The following is a 16734-nucleotide window of genomic DNA, read 5'->3' on the forward strand; positions in this document are numbered from 1 at the left end:
ATTAATCATACTTCCAAACGTACAGGTCCGTGGAGTCAATTGCTATTTTCACAAACCCCCACTGAGTATATGTGTGAGCTTGCAGACTTCTCTTTACAGGCATACAGGCCACGGAATAGAGTGCCATATGTTTGCTGGTGGAAGCCGTGTGGGCTGTTAATGTAAACATGACATATAGCAAAGAGAGGTCCTTGGAGAGGATCGCCCCAGGGGAGAAAACCAGCATTGCAGTACAATGGTTACACTGCACTGACTAGGCCTCCCGTTGCCAAGGAAACAATACAGAGGTTATTGACATCATTTCAGAGAGTTCCTAGGGATCCTACTTTTGCATAATATTGTCATATTTCCTTGATGCCTCTATGGAAGAGCAGCAGGAAGCAAAAGCACCTGACACTATATCCGCCCTGTGGACATTATGTTCTGTCATGCAGCATGACATATGGCAGCGAATGAAAATCTCTTGGTTGAGAGTAGAGGTCTGTTTCTCAATTATTCATGTTTTCATATTTTCTTTCTATGTCTGTCTGACAGATCAGTGAAATCTGCAACATACAGGTCTACGTGTCTGTATCAAAAAAACACAATTACAGCTAATTACTAGTTCCCCATCAGCCCCACTGGGTTACTTACCTGACAGACAGACGTATTTATGTGTGCATCCTTTCTATGTGCGCAAAAGTGTGTCTCCGTCTGTCTGACCTTGTCAGCAGTATAGAGTCTTGTTAATTGCCACGTTAATTAGCTTCATCATCAAAGACAACCTCTGTGTCTGCAGATCTGCTGACTGGTGGAGGAGGAATGGGAAGCAGGACTATTTCTGTGGCTACTGTCTGAGCTTAGGGAGGGTGGAGCAGAGAGGCTTCATCATCTGTTACCCATCTGCTGTCAATGATTTATCACTTTGTTTTCCTTTCCTAAAAGCACAAGAACACTACATCGATGTGGTACTGCATCAAGATTATGGGGATCGCCAGATAGTACGCTGGATGTTTATCCTGTTCTGATAGGGGGGAAAGTATTTCCATGGGGGTGTATGTTGGGAGAGCGCGCTTGTGGTTGTTGAGCTATTGACAGGGAGTATTGCAAGATACATGCCTCTGTGAGGGGGAGGATGTGAGCAGTGTTTGTGCATGGCTTTGGGGGATGGTGGAGGGGGGGTGGCTGTGTGAGTGCATGTGTCTCTGCTTGTGTGAGTTTGTGTCTAAGCGGGTGTTTTGCAGTCTGATCTGATGTGATGGATCTGTCTGGAGAGACAGCCCTCAAAGTCTTTAATTGAAAATTGAGACAGTGTTGAGATGATATTATTGATTTTCACACTCTCCCCAGCAACACATGGAAGCCCGTGCCATTGCGGGAAATGGGAGGAGAGGGAACAAGAGCGGGGTCAGCGAAGGACAGAGAGTGCAGCATGGGGGAGGAGGAACAGCGGAGGAGGCCAGAGGAGAAAGGAGGTTGATGAGGCTGGGGCAGGCAGCAGACCAGGCAGTAAAGTGGGGTTGAGAGGTGGATTATGGTGCCTCTATAAAGGTAGATGATGGGCTGGGGAAAGACAGTCGGTCTGAGCTGCCGACCCACCCTTTGTGGCCTTGTACACGTTAAGAGCCTAACCCTAAACCTTTGGCTGTCATAAAGCCAGCGGATGCTCACATCTGAGGGAACATCCTTTCTGGCCTGTGTCTTTTCTTCACAGCATCGATCAGACCGGAGCAAACCAGTCCCCAGGCTGCTTATAAGTCAACATAAACCCATAAACCCTCCAACCAGTGCACCAGTAATCAATAGAGGTGGGAAACATGTTTACTCCTGTGTTTCATGGCCTTTGAAATGTCTCACACGCAGGGACTCATACTCTCCTGCTTTCTCTCTCTCTCTGTCTCTCTCTCTCTCTCTCTCAAACACACACAGAAACACAAACATGCAGACACACACACAAACAGTACTGTATGTCATTTGGTCTCTGGTGAGCTAGTAAAGATGGTTTGTAGACCAAAACAAGTACACAACGATCAATATCTCGCCTCTATCTCTTGCCTCTTATTGTGCGTTCTGTATAGTCCACCCCCCCTCCCCCGCCCTCTTGAGCAACCCTTCTATTCCAATCCGATGCTCCCTAGAAGTAATGACAATCTGGTTTGATCCAGCGTGAGAGGATGCAAACGCTTTATGCAAATGGTGTGAATGCCCCAGGCTCCCCTGTTTACCAGAATGGCAGAGGCTCCTGAATGCGGCTAATGGGAACTTTTTGTTCCACTCGGCAGACTGGTCACCCTTAGGTACACCCAAACAACACCTGCTGCTGCTGGTACATGGAAACTTCCCTCCAGGAGCAAATACACCAGAGAATATAGTTTGGATATTTAAACAGCATGTGGTGTAACGGCGTAAGGACAAACAAGGTGAAGTTTTTCGCCCTGTGCTCACATGGGCTCACCATCACCTGCAGGTGGTCCTCTGTAAGTGGAACACATGACCCAATTGTGACACCCAATGATTCAAGGAATGTTCCTCGCTGTTCTCTGCCATTACACTGAGTGGTGTCATGTCACCAGGCCTGTCACCACCTCCATCATCGTCTTCAACCTCGTTCATGGGCCAAAATGGCTTGCTTCTGGACCATCTATCCTAAACACACACACACACACACACACACAAATATATATAGATACATGCTTGGGCGCAAACGGCTTCCTAAAGTAGCCCTGAGGGAGTGATGAAGACTGAAGAGAATCAAGAGATAGGGAGGATATATGGCAAAGGTGACCACCATCCAATGCCCAGAATGGGAAATTGAAAGAAAGAGGTTGTGTGTGTGATTCAGGACTTATTGGCTCAGAATCAGGGGGCAGTTTGGGGCAAATTACCCCCCTGGTCGTCTACCTTCTCCTTCCAGCCCTTTCTGCGTAATGGTGGACCTGTCAACCTTGACTAAATGACAGTATGGCCCCACTGCCACTTATGATACTGGGAGTAAATCAGGAAACCGCCCCCCTACAGTGGTGGCTTGGGTTTAGAGCAATGGTGAACACTGGCAGGGGGCACTTCAGTGTCTGTGTGGATCTTTAGAAAAGGGATTTTTGTAACTAATAGGCTGATCGTCAAAGCTTGGTGTCGCCTTATTGGGAACAGAATGTCAAACAGCTGTGTTGAATGGCAGTATTGTGGTCAAGTACAGGTGAGGGGACAAAACCAGTAAGTTTTTTATTAGATATGGGCTTGTGTTCCCCTTTCTGCTTCAATGCCTGTGTCTGCTGCTACTGACTGACTGAGATGTATATAGTAAGTGGTTGGACATTCACTGTTATTGTTTATGCATGCATGCACATATACGTTTGTTTTCCTAGCAGTGGGCTGTAGAGAGAAAAGAGCAAAAAAGGTTTATTGATTTGTCCAGGGACTTCGTGCTTGTTCACCCTTGCCCACATGTCCACACAGTTCACCTGAATCTTCAACCTCTTCTCCATCTCCTTCTCTCTTTTTCTCTCTCCAGAGTATATCAAATAAATCATCCTCCAAACCTCTTAACCTGACCACTTAACTCCCTCTTTTCCAGTGTCTCTTCTCTCAGGACTGTGAGTCCTGGAGCTAAACACCTGGGTGCGTATTAGTCAGCACCCTTTGTAAGCAACTGTTTACAATGACACACACTCACACATAAACCTCAAACAGACTCCCACATTCTGAGGTGAAGCACTCCGATGACTACTGCCCGTGGGAAACATTCCTCTAATTTACTATTGTTGATCTGGTTTGTGAAACCACCGCAGGTGAAATATCTGGCAGGGCACCCTCTTATCCTGAGAAATGTCACATCACCCTGGCTGACAGTATCGGGCCCTGCGACCATAGTGCAATACCTCAACACAGACTCTACACGGAAATGCAACTTAATATGTGTGTGTATGTAGCAACCACTGCCTTCCATTGTCTGTATGTGTGTTTGTTTGCACACCCAATTGCTCATAGGTGACCAATGAAACCATTTGTTTTTCCCATTTGCCTCTTCACCACTCTTGTCTTCCAGGCATTCTCTACCTGAGCATAGCAAATTAGCCATAAAGGCCTGTTTACTCTCCCAGCTCTTGCTACTCTGGCCCAATAAGGACCTGACCTTACACAACCTAGCTGTACTTCATACTAAGACAGTGTCATCAACCCTATGATAAGACTGTGGGTGTGATTTTCTGCAGCCTTTGATGTTGATTGAATGGGTTGAAACAGAGGCTTAAGTTCCCGTGAAGCAATGAAGTGCTACTTGATTTGACATGACGAGAGATGGCAGCCTGTGCCCCTGAAGACGTTACCCCAGACAACCCGAAAAACCACATATCACCTGTGCTGCCATGTCCCAGCATGCTAATCTCTCCGGCTTCACAGCCGGAGACTCGGACTTCTGTCTCGCTCGGCTCCATTCTGCTCATAACAATGTACAATGTTCTCTTCATTAGAAAGGCTTTGTGCATAATGTCTCTGTTAGCAAATACGCAGAGACACAAAGCGTTACACACAGTGTTATTATTACACCGCAGTCCTGGCATTGGCACATACACCCCCCCCCCCCCCACACACACACACACACACACACACCAGAAGACTGGCATTGACACAATTGTGCTTTATTGCTGTACAGGTACTTATAAAACATTGGGAACATAATAATTATGAAACAACACATACAATCTTTTTTTCTTTCCACAAACACATATGTATGCAGGTAAAATATACTGTATGTCATGTACAAAAGAAAGAATACAATAAAAAACAACAACAACTATGAAAGGCAGTGAGAGACCCATGTTTTAGGTGCTAAAATATTCAGTGTCTCACTGGACTACTATACATGGACTGGGAACAGTAAAATGCCCATTCTGCACTGGCTGTAGCACCAGAGAGCTGATCTCAGAACAGAGGATTGATAGATTCCTGACTAACAATGATGACTGGCAGTAATTTGTTTGCCGGAGTTTGGTGTTCCTGTAACACACTGGGGCTAGGTCATCAGGGCGTGTGTGCGAATGACTTGGTGCGCAAATGTGCAAGGGCCGGTCCAGTAAAAGGTGGATGTGTAAGGATGACAAGCATTTAGATGAGAGATGGCAGTGGGGGACAGTGCAGTGATTCACAGTGCAGTGGGAAGCAGTTCTTCACATTAGAAAGCCTTTTATATCTTCTGAGCATGAGCAGTTTATAAAGGGTCAGACCCAACGTATGGTCATGCAGGGTAAAAAGCACTGACATCCTCTTTAAAACACAATAAAAACGAATAATCTCTTTTCATGACTTAAGTAAACATGTGATAAATAAGCAAACCATAGCAACACACATGGTTAACCAGAACCCTGTTTTGATAGGAGGACCAATAGACGGGGTATAAACTCTGTGACACTGGGAAAGATGAGTGGCTTGATGTTGGTTCCTGTCAACGTATTTGATCATAACGCACACTGCAGTTGGATAACTGTATTTTAAATCCTTGTGTGAATGAGCTGAACCATACCATGACAAAAACGTTTGACAGCTCTGCATTGCAACAGTACTCATGCAACCCCAGTCACAGCGCAAGGTGCGATGCATTGACCAAAACATTACCTTATCAGAAATGTTGCATTATCATTAGCTTGCTTGATAAAAATGATAGACCGCATACATAATTTCTACAGACAATAATCAGAGTAAGCAGTCAGGTACACTGTTTAGATACAGGCGCATGTTGCAGTAATAAGCTACACAGGGTTTCCACTGATGTGTGCAGGCAGTGAAATAAATTTGTTTGACATTTGCATTTATACATTCACAGTCATTCAGCCAGTTAGTCCAATATGCAGCTCAGCTGACTTGCTGTCTCTGTTGTGCATTTCACTGGCCTCCCTTCTTATTCCTGTTGATTGTAGTGCTCCTCCAGGCACCACCAGCAACTAAGGTCGATGCTGTGATGGTGCTGCTAATTCCTAAGGCCGGATCAATCAGACATATAGTGGGTGATCAGTGGGAATGATAAATCAATCAGAGCTATTGATACTTTGTGGCTGTTACAATTCAGACCAATCTTGAGAGATCAAACATCTTGTCGAGACACACCCAGCCCATTACAGAAGTCAACACCACACCACATATCAACATTGTGCAATGTAAAATCCACAAACCATCCCATATACAGTGAAAACATCTGCCTTGCATCATAGGAACAGAACAGTAGCAGACCTACATATGGGGCCCAGTGATGAAAAACAAATAATGTTAAATAGAGTATAAAGAATTCCATATCCATAGACAATCATTCTGGAAAAAAAGATATTCACATTATAAAATAAACCTCTTCTCTTTGCCTTAGTCATTGCATCTAACCCAAGACATTCGTAAATCTCTTTTGCTTCACCTTCATAGACAATATTATCTACGCTCTTCTTCGTCTTTCAATCTCTGTGCTTTTCTGTCATAGTAAAAGTTAAAACATACAACGCTGGTCACTATTTACAGGGTGGTTACCATGGAAACACCCGTAGAGCCGGTCTTGTCCATTGGGAAAGGGGGGGAAGGGTGGAAGGGCAAGTGGGGAAAGGGGTGGGGTGTTGGGGTTAAGCAGGGAGAGGTGGGGAGGGGAGGAGAGTGCAGACATGGAAGCTATAGGGCGTATCTGAGGACGTACATATGGCGGTGAAATCTGTACAATAATTGAGTTCATCTGTGCGTGAGTTTGGTTCCTCCTGAGCTCTGCACAGTCTCCTAAACACTGAACACATGACACTGTTTAAGGTGTCGATGAGACACAATGACAGTTGAGCCGTTATCTTTAAAATGTTTTTTCATCAACAAGATGTTCTTTTGTTTAATCTATTTAGAAAGGGTTCAATGGATCACCGCTGAACCAATAACTATGATTTGGTCATTTATATTGTTCAGTCTGTATATATGGGAGTATATGGGAACTACTGTATACATCAATATGTTTGGATAACTATACATGTTAGGTTTAGCCGTGTCTTACTGACATTGTGTCACTTTGGCACAGTGTTTCATGTTCAGAACATGAGCTTCATACCTGTCGGCTAAAGCTGTTTTAAGCTTTGTCTTTACAGTACAACCCGAAGCAGGTTTGGTTGGATCCCCATCTCGTGGTAAAGGTAAGTGCAGTAGTGTGCATTTGCCCAGAGGGGTTTGTCCATGCTGTGTCTTTGTGCTGAACTGAAAGGCTGGTGGTAGCAAGCAGTGGGGAATAGAAGTGCACCTTGGGATTTTTCTGAGGTTACCCTGACCCCTGGCCCCTTGTTGCCAGGGCTACAGTAGCACTTGGAGCCCAGCAGTGAGAGGCTGAGTGGGGGCTGTATACCTGAAAAGGTCCCATGACCAAGCCAGAACATTGACACTAAAGACAGGAGGTGTACAAAGGCGTTGGCTGACTTGTAAACTTCAGAGAGGTCTGAGACACGGGGCACACACAAGCACTCATGGGAACATCACGGAACAGCACGCAAAGTATAGTCAGCACCATGTTTTGGGGCGGAGCTCATTTGTGCACAGTAATACAACATGATAGGTGAGCATACAGAGAGACTAAGAAAGCCACTTCATACCTGGCTACCATGGAAAGACTACTACTCTGCTCATTAATCCACCATCAACAACAGCTCCCCACAGGCCTCTACTGTGTCCGCCTTCCACTCATTCTTCGTGGATAATGGTTGTCAATGTCACATGGTGGTAGGTCTGTAAGCCCCTATTGTATGGGTTGGGGCTTTGGAATAGGTTTGTGGAGGACGTCCTTCACAGCCCAGGGCAAAGGCGGACAGGCAGGACATGCAGCCCAGGGATCAGGCTCACGCTCTGGGGACTGGAGCTTGGGCCTAGCCCCTGGACTTGCAAGTTACTTGGTCCACTTTGATTGTGTTTAAAAAAAAAAGCATGTGAGAGTGTGGTTGAGAGGAACGAGGGAGGAACTTTAAAGACTGGACGACACATCCTTCCGTCTGGAACCTCGGTCATGGAGAGGCCTTCCTGTTGGTCCAAAGCAGCGTGGGGGGCAGGGGTGGGGACTGAGGCGGGCGGTGCTTCCAGTCACCCCGCCCCTCACACTGCGCTCGCCGCCATCGGAGCAGCTCCCCCAGGGCGGCGCTCTCATCCCCGCCACACACGCGTAGCCGCTGGAGCACCTGGGGCAGAGACGCAGGGCCAGCCAGGAGAGGGGGAGAGAAAATTGAGAGGAAAGATTATAGAGTGTTCACATTCAAATCACTCACTGGATAATCATTTTCTCCTGGATAGACCAACAAGAAGGCGGCAGAGAGCTGAAATGTCCAGGCAATGATTGGAGGTGACTGGGAGAGGGGTGTTTGGATGACAAGCAGTGGTTTTATGCACGGAGGCGGGAAAAATATCAAAATAATTCACAAGTCAATCTGATCTCATCGGCTTTGCAAACACACCCTAAAAAGAGGTGAATAAAGTTGAAATATATTCCGATCATTATCTGTCTGCATTAGAGCATGACACTAGCGGTGCAAGAAAAATAGGCCACGTTTCTGCCTGATCCATCATCTTGAAAGAAGCAATAATCATTGGGCTGAGTTTCTCTCCTCTCGGTGGGCCAGTTTCTCTCCTGCATCATTCTAATGGAAGGAGAGGAGATGAATCTGGGGCCAGTGCTGAGCTGTCCCATGAGACACTGGGGACAGCAGGAACCAGCGAGGGGAATCCCTTCTCTGACTGGCAGCTTTAACGATACCTCATTTCCATATTCTGTCTCCAAACCCTCAATATATCAACTATAAGAAGGGCAGGAGAGGAGAGGGCAAATGTGTTTGTGAATTAGGGAGCGGATCTAACACTTCCATGTAGGGAGGACTGTCTCACTCTCTCACAGACACTGAGGGCAGATATACACACATTTGCACGCATACACACACACGCACACACACACACACGCACGCACGCACATGCACCGCACGTCAGTCTGTGTAGGGGATGTCATCAGTCATACACCAGTCAATACCCAGGCAAATCAATCAGACAGGAATTCCAATCTCCCTCAGCCAGTAATGCCAGTGATAGGACTGAGCCTGGTGAACCACACCAGATTATGAGCTGGAGGTTTAAATGGTGGGGGATGATGGGCTGCTAAAGAGCACAGGATCTCTTCCCTCACGCTCAGAGATGGGTTTTAACATCATCATGAACAGGGATTAAAACTCGATTTAGGATACGGGACGGGATTTTATTTTCATCATTCCTTTTCTGCAACAATTATTTTTTCAGTGGAACATTCCAACCATAAATGTCGGTGTGAACCCCTGCAAACCACCCACACGTCCACACAGACACACACACTCACACAAACACACACACTGGTTGCGATTTGATGGTGTTTCCCTCCTCTGTTTTCCATCTCTGTTGGAGTTGGAGCACAGAGCTAAATAAAGCCAGTGGGACTCATACTGCAACATTTTCCCTGCATATTGCCAAGCATACAGTACACTTAGTGATGCATTCCAGGAATCCAGGCCACACAGTCACACAGACACTGCCACATAGTCACATGCACACACACACCCAGTCACACAGACAAATATACACACTGCTAACACAGCCAACCAGCTGCGCACACACACACACACACACACACACACCTATGTATGCACACATTACATACATAGACACACACACATACAGACTGGCTTGCGTGCACACATATGGGCAAGAGCACACATGTGAGTGTGCACCCACCCAGCCACACACACCCCCACCAACACACGCACGCACGCACGCACGCACGCACGCACGCACGCACGCACGCACGCACACACGCACGCACACACGCACACACACACACACACACACACACATAGATTGATTGCCTGTACAAGCACAATGCTCAGCGACCTAATCCATAATTTACACCTCCCTGCCAGGCTATTCTCTGCACTGACGCCAGCCAGGAACACCAGCTACTGGAACAGCAGACATGCAGGAACACTGTGTCCTTCTGCAGTGCATGCACATGCATGCCTAGACACACACACACACACACACACACACACACACATAACAGCAAGTGAGCGCCAGATACAATATTGCCACAATACTTGGGCAACAATAACATTGTGATTCTCGATGTTTTGCACTCCAGTAAGTATTGGATACTGTGATATACTTTTCTATTGAAGGCAGGATAAAGCTGAAATAATATAACTTATTCTCCAGTAAATGTGAAATTCAAGGCCCTTCAAACTTTAAAGCACTCAATCAGTGTTTTGGTTTCATTTTCAGTAACATCATCTGATTCATATTTTGTGGGCTTAACTTAAAGTCTTGAAAGTATCAGCACAATATTGTGGGGGAAGGTCGAGGTATTACTGTGTTTAGCACTTATTTTTAATAATAATACTCTGAAGAATTCTGAGTCACAGCTGTACCTGAAGACAGATGCTAAGGCCTTTTTGCCCGGCGGATGAAGTGTCTTTCTCACTCAACAGTGACATCACCCATGTCTCAACTCTGGACTATGATGATGTCACTTATTTACTCCTTCACCTGTCTTCAATCAGCACACACTGTTGATGGAATATAAAGTGACTTTTCTCTTTAGCAATTCAAATGAGAAACATCAAGCAGTTTAATTCACACACACACACACACACACACACACACACACACACACACACACACACACACACACACAAGTGACACCAAGCGTGCCAAAATTGAAAACAACAAGAGATGTATGAACGCACACACACACACTCATATGCACGACCACAAAGGCAATAACCAGGACTCTTAAATGCCTCCTCCCTGGGGAAGAGCCGATATCAAAATCAATATGTTAATGCTATGGTAATGTTATGGTAATGCCACGATAATCTAGGATGACTAGTGGTCATTCCAAACTGTCACTCAGATACTAGGGGTGACCTGAGGCTGTACAGTAAGACGACCTCTGAGCTTCTCCACACAACACACACACACACACACACACAAACACACCTTCCAACCCCCAACAACTACACACATGCTTGCACGCACACACACAGATTGACAAATGTCAGATGGGTGAAACATTTGGTTTCCTGATTGATCCTATCCATCAGCACATGCACATCATATACCTCAGTATGCATAACTAAATTACAGCATAACAGTCCCCCCTGGTAAACTAGACGCCCAATCTCCATCTCATTTACACAAATACTAACACAGGAAAAAAATCAATAACCCTGTCCTAGGTCATCCTCAAAGATGCTGAGACAGAAAGGGCTTTAAATAGCATGTATTTAGTGTCTAAGCCCCCTAGGATAGTTCATTACTACTCCAGCTTAGGGTAGTATGTCATGCAATAGAAGGGTGTAGCCTCAAAGTGCTTTTGCATGAAGTCCAAACTGTGGAGGACAAGGCCTGGTTCATTTCACACCAAGGAGAAACGCTGTAGGAAACAGACAAATATAGTATAGAATGTTCAAAATCATAAGGACCATTTTACACACACAGGTGGATGGGAGGAGAGAAAGAGAGGAAAAGAGTGTGTATGTGTGTGTGTGGGGCCGGGAGGGCTATTGATGACCTGGATGAGCAGCTTCCCTGGCCGTTTCACAGGAAAAGCTTAGTGACATGGGGAGATTTCAGAGAAACCAGCATGATACTCTCATTCCCACATACACTTTAAATCTGGCAGTGAGAACAGGGGACATTCACACATAGACACTAAGGCATAGACACACAAAAACACACACACACACACACACACACACACACACACACATACACACACACACATACTCTCTCTCTCTCTCTGCTAAGGTTGTAATTATTCTGAGTAGCATACATGTAGCATTGTCCCCTGTCCCTCCCCCACCTAAAAGGTCATCCACAACCAAGCCTGGACTAGTCTCTGTCACAAGGGATAAAAATAATTGCTGCACCATCAAACCAAACAGTGGGAAAGTGCAAACAGACAGCCCATCTATTCTTCATATGATTAGTCTAGACTGCCGTTGACTAATGTCTACAGATACCAAAACAAGCCAGTCCATTCATTCCTAACTGAGCTATCCATCCCCCTCTTCTTCATTCATCCTTCCCTTTTCGTCTATCCCCTTAGATCTGCTAATCCTACATCAACACAGTTTGGAATGCAGCTAATTGAATGGCATTCTGGGTCGCAGATTTGTTCCCATCTCTTCAATAAACTCATGGTAATAGAACTGTTCCAGACAACACACCAGATTAGTGAGGTAAGGACCCAAAATGAAAGCGGCCCTCGCCCCTCGTTTCGACGGTAAACAGTGAGCGTACGCAGTTTCTCTCCCATAGTCTCACTGACCAGCTCTAGCACAGAGAGAACAATTAGATGTGTGTGTAGATGCTGGAGGTAAGTTTTGAGGATGTGGAAAGACTAATTTAATCATTGAACAATAATTTCAGTCAGACATAGGACAGGAACAGGAACGACAAAGGCAATATTGGCAAAACAAAAAGGTCTGAGGAAGGTTTAAAAAGGGGATTGTGTGATGGATTCAGCAACATAAAATCCCAGCAGATGAATATACAGCATTAAAAACTGCAGCTCTCCTGTGTTGAAAAGATTCACCCTAACTTCCAACACTCTGTTAGTGAGCGAGAGTGTTGTTTTCGGGAGTGTCCATTAGCACAAACATTCATATGGTATCTGCACGCATGTACCTGTGTGTTAAACTGTGTTAATCCAAAGGCAGTGTCCAAGGACATCTTACAATAAGGCTGGAAATAAGGATGTCCACTGTCCACCCAAACATGCGATTAACATTACCCAAACAGGCCTGCCTTGGAGTGGAGCCTGTGATTAGACACCCCTTCTCCACTCTGGCTAAGCCTCTTACACTGGGGTTAACCTAGGGTCACAGTGCTCGACCACAAACTCTCACTGATCAACTCTTATCTCACAAGAACCCACTTCCCTGCATGGAGATACACTGAATAGATCCACTGAAACCTATCAGCATCTAAGGAATCAAGTTAATGAATAGCAACTGATCCTGAGAGCCTAAAAGAAGAAGAGAGTCAAGCTCAACCCCAAGAGCTGCAGTTTTCAACCAAGAAATGAGGGAAACAAAAGAAGGAAGGTTGAAAGTTATCTAATGTCACTGATTCCAGGATCAGACTTTTTCCATCACTCTGACAAAACGAGGAGTGATGGCAGATATCTAATCTGATTCCAGACCAGTGTTTAAAAGGACAGCAAGCGCAGGGGAGCAGGTAAAGGTGAGACGATGTGCTGAGAAAGCAGTGGTTTTCAAGCTTTTCTCCAGGGACCCACATTTTCAGATTTGTATCTTGGGACCAAACTGATTTTGCAGGCTAGTATGGAGGCTCACAGAACAGAATTCACCTTATTTTTAGGCTATTTATTTACCAGACAGAGCAATTTCATTCAACCTGACAATGCAATGATTTTGGACTACGATGGTGATATAACCTAGCTTTATACACAAATTCTAACTTGTGTTAGAAACCATCAGTTGCCCAGCATTAAATAGGGACCTGGTTCAATATTCCTATGACCTAACATTGGGTCCTGTCCCAGTCTCTGAAAAACACTGCCGTTGAGCCGTTGGTGGAGAGCAGCGAGCATGGGACACACTCACCACATCCCCACATGTGAAGGGGGGTTCCAGCGACCCCCCACCCCCTGCTGTTTTAGAGGCAGCCCCCGCACCGAACGGAGAGAAGTTGAGATGACCCCTCTGGAAGATAAGACAGGCAGTGAAAGCAATAGCCCAACTCAATAGAATCAAGAGAGAGAGAGAGAGAGAGAGAGAGAAAGAGAGAGAGAGAGAGACAGAGAGAGAGAGAGAGAGAGAGAGAGAGAGAGAGAGAGAGAGAGACAGGGAGCAGTGTAACTCACATTTAGGTAAAAGAGAAGAGCTTAATAGCTTGACATATGCCATTATGCTTTGCAGTGTGAAGTGCTAAAGGAAATAAAAAACCATGAAAGAGTCAGAAAAGAAACAGCCACAAAATCGAGGTTTACATATTCTGAGAAAAACCTTGGATGTACTTCGTCAAAGAATGTAAGAAAAACGAGGCCGGTCTTGAACAGGGTGTACTAGCACATCAGTCTTTCACACCGCACACTGAGAGGTGCTTCAAAGATCTATACAGTGAGCTAAACCCAGCTGTCTCTCCATTGTACACTAAACTCAGAGATTTTCAAGAAAAATCTCCCCCTCTCTCTCTCTCTCTCTATCTCACTGTAATGGTGAAAGTGGGGATACTCCATTAGCAAACCCGGGGAGCGGGAAGGCAGCGTGCCTTCTCATCTCTTGTGGGAATATCCTGTGAATGCCATGTCCTGAGCTGCTCTGAAACTGGATCACCACGTACTTGCTTGTTCTTGTGCTCTGTGCATCGCAGACATTGCCACTCAATCACTATAAAATGCAAGACCGATACAATCAGTGATGAATTCCACATGGTGAGGTTTTCTTTTTGGTGTGAGCGGACCGATGAGGACAGGCTCTATCCTGGAATATCCTGACCATGAACCCTGAGAGGGGATACTGGGGGAATCAGATGCACCGTGGCAGCTATTGAATGATTTCCAGGCTAAATAATTTTAGGGGTGGAGCAGCAGTGCAGCAGCAGCACAAAAACCACATTGGCTACATCTGTAGATGGAGATCAGTTATTGTTATGACCGCTGACCCCCGTATTAAACAGTCATTTCCTGTTGTCAGGGTTCATGAGTTCAGTGCTAAGTCTGTAGACTTGATCTTGGCTACAGGAGACAGGGATCTACGCTGAGAAGGAGAAATTAATTTGTGTGTGTGTGTGCTGCTACGGAAATGCTTCCACTGGAAACGTGTGAATGTGTTTGTCTGTGTGTGTATGTGTGTGTCTTAAGAAGAGAATTATAACTGCAAACACTTATGGGAGACTGAGCAGTTGTGACTAGTTTGCTGTCAAGGTGTTATTTGTGTTGAGATCATCTCTCGCAGTGAGGGGTGATTCTGTCCCGCTGAATAATTAATAACAGGTCTAAATTATTTACGTTTTCTAACGCAGGTGTGTGTTTATTAGTTTGTGTGTGTGTGCATGTGTGTGTCTTAATTTTTCAAAAAGGCCCTCTTTGTTCGTCAAGACACTCAAGATGGATTCCACTTGGCCATCAGACTTTTATCAATCTCACATGATGTAGCTATGGGGCTACACAAGTGTGTGTGCACGCGCGCGTGTGTGTGTGTGTGTGTGTGCGGACAGGACATTAAATTCAATCCTGTAACCATAGACCTGTCTTCAGAGCCAGGGAAAGCTCACATGTCATGAGTGATACATTTTGTTCAATGGAGGCCACTTTCCGGCCTACTCAAAAATGACAACAAAACCCAAAACAAAATACAGGCCGTATATATGTTCTGCTTTCAGTGTGTGTATGTGTGTGTGTGTGAGTGAGCGCGCACGTGAAATGAGACACAGGATTTAGAAGAGCTGACAGGTCAGTTTCACTTTTCATAGAAAGGAGGGCAACATTGAAATGCCAGTACATTCACAGAGAAGGTCCTTGTGATTACCTGCCCTTTCTCTCTCCCCTCCCATCTCTCTCTCACTCTGTCTCACCCCCACCCCTCTCTCTCACTCTCTCTCTCTCTCTCTGAGGGGGAAGTTACGTAAGGTGTTAGAAAGTAAAGTTACACAAGGCAAAGGGAAAGGGCGCGTATTGCCATCAGTACAGTGCATCTGACATTTCAATCTTCTATTGAAATGATTACTGCACTAATATTACTTATGGGGAATGTGTGCGTGTGTGTGTATGTGCATGCGGCTGTCAGTGTGCGTGTGAGTTAAAGTGGCTGCATGTGTGTGTTTACCTGAGTATGATGGCTGTCCATGTGTCTGTGCAGAGAGGTGGAGCTGGAGGAGTTTGACTTGCTGTGACTCTCATCCTCCAACGACCCTGAACACACAATAACAGCATTTAAAAAAAACAAAAAAACTAGAAGGGCACTTGGAGAGCGCAGACCTCCACCAAGGCCAATTGCTTGTTCATGAGGCTTGTTCGTGAGTCGGATCCGGATCCGCTCCAAAATTTAATGGGTTCTTCCTTGGCCCATGCTACACCCTTCCATGAAATTTCATGAAAATCGGGCCAGTAGTTTTTCTGTAATCCTGCTGACAAACAGACAAACAAACAAACAAACGGCACCGAATACATAACCTCCTTGGCGGAGGTAATAAAAAGCAAGAGCATCTGACTGGAGGCCTTCCCATACACAAGACACGTATAGACTGAAGGATATTTCTCTCTTCAAGCACTCAAACGCAATGTGGAGGGGGGTTGAAAAATCATTTGTCATGTGCAGAGGGAAACATAAATGAGAGATACTGTAGGCTGGTTGTCAATCTCTCCGAGCTTTTACAGGAACACTGTAATCACTCTCTCGTTGCAGCTGAAAGCTTCAGGATCTACTTTTATGATATCTCTCTGTACGCCCTCCTCCCCTCCCTCCTGCCTATCTTGCCCTGTCTGTGCAGTGCTGTTCGATCAGGCTTCTCCAAGCTAAATTTGAGTGATCATGTGGCTATGGAGCTGGGTTGAACCCGGGTAGGGAGTATCGATGGGACGATATATCGAAATTCTATATATCGCAATACAACAAGATCGCAATACAACAAGATCACAATACGTATCATGGGGCAGGAAAATGAATCGCGAGTAGTAATCAGAATTGAGACAATTTCACAAGCTCTCCACTGAAATTATATTATTTA

The 16734-nt window shown here is 45.4% G+C and overlaps 1 protein-coding gene across 1 annotated transcript in view; it reads right to left on the reverse strand.

The window, feature by feature from the left end:
• Nucleotides 1–7652: 7652 nt before the first annotated feature.
• The window catches only part of myo16 (myosin XVI), an 85315-nt gene continuing 76233 nt past the window's right edge, over nt 7653–16734 (reverse strand). The window contains exons 34-35 of the mRNA XM_071532598.1: nt 15834–15919; nt 7653–8147 (exon numbers count right to left, since the gene is read on the reverse strand). Coding sequence (XP_071388699.1) covers nt 7977–8147; nt 15834–15919 — 257 coding nt within the window. The 3' untranslated portion in view covers nt 7653–7976. The remainder of the gene's footprint in view (nt 8148–15833; nt 15920–16734) is intronic.

This window comes from Centroberyx affinis, unplaced genomic scaffold, assembly GCF_046629955.1.
Source record: "Centroberyx affinis isolate AG114_WGS23_722 - 3 ecotype Tasmania unplaced genomic scaffold, CSIRO-AGI_Caff_v1 ptg002220l_1, whole genome shotgun sequence".
NCBI lineage: Eukaryota > Metazoa > Chordata > Actinopteri > Beryciformes > Berycidae > Centroberyx > Centroberyx affinis.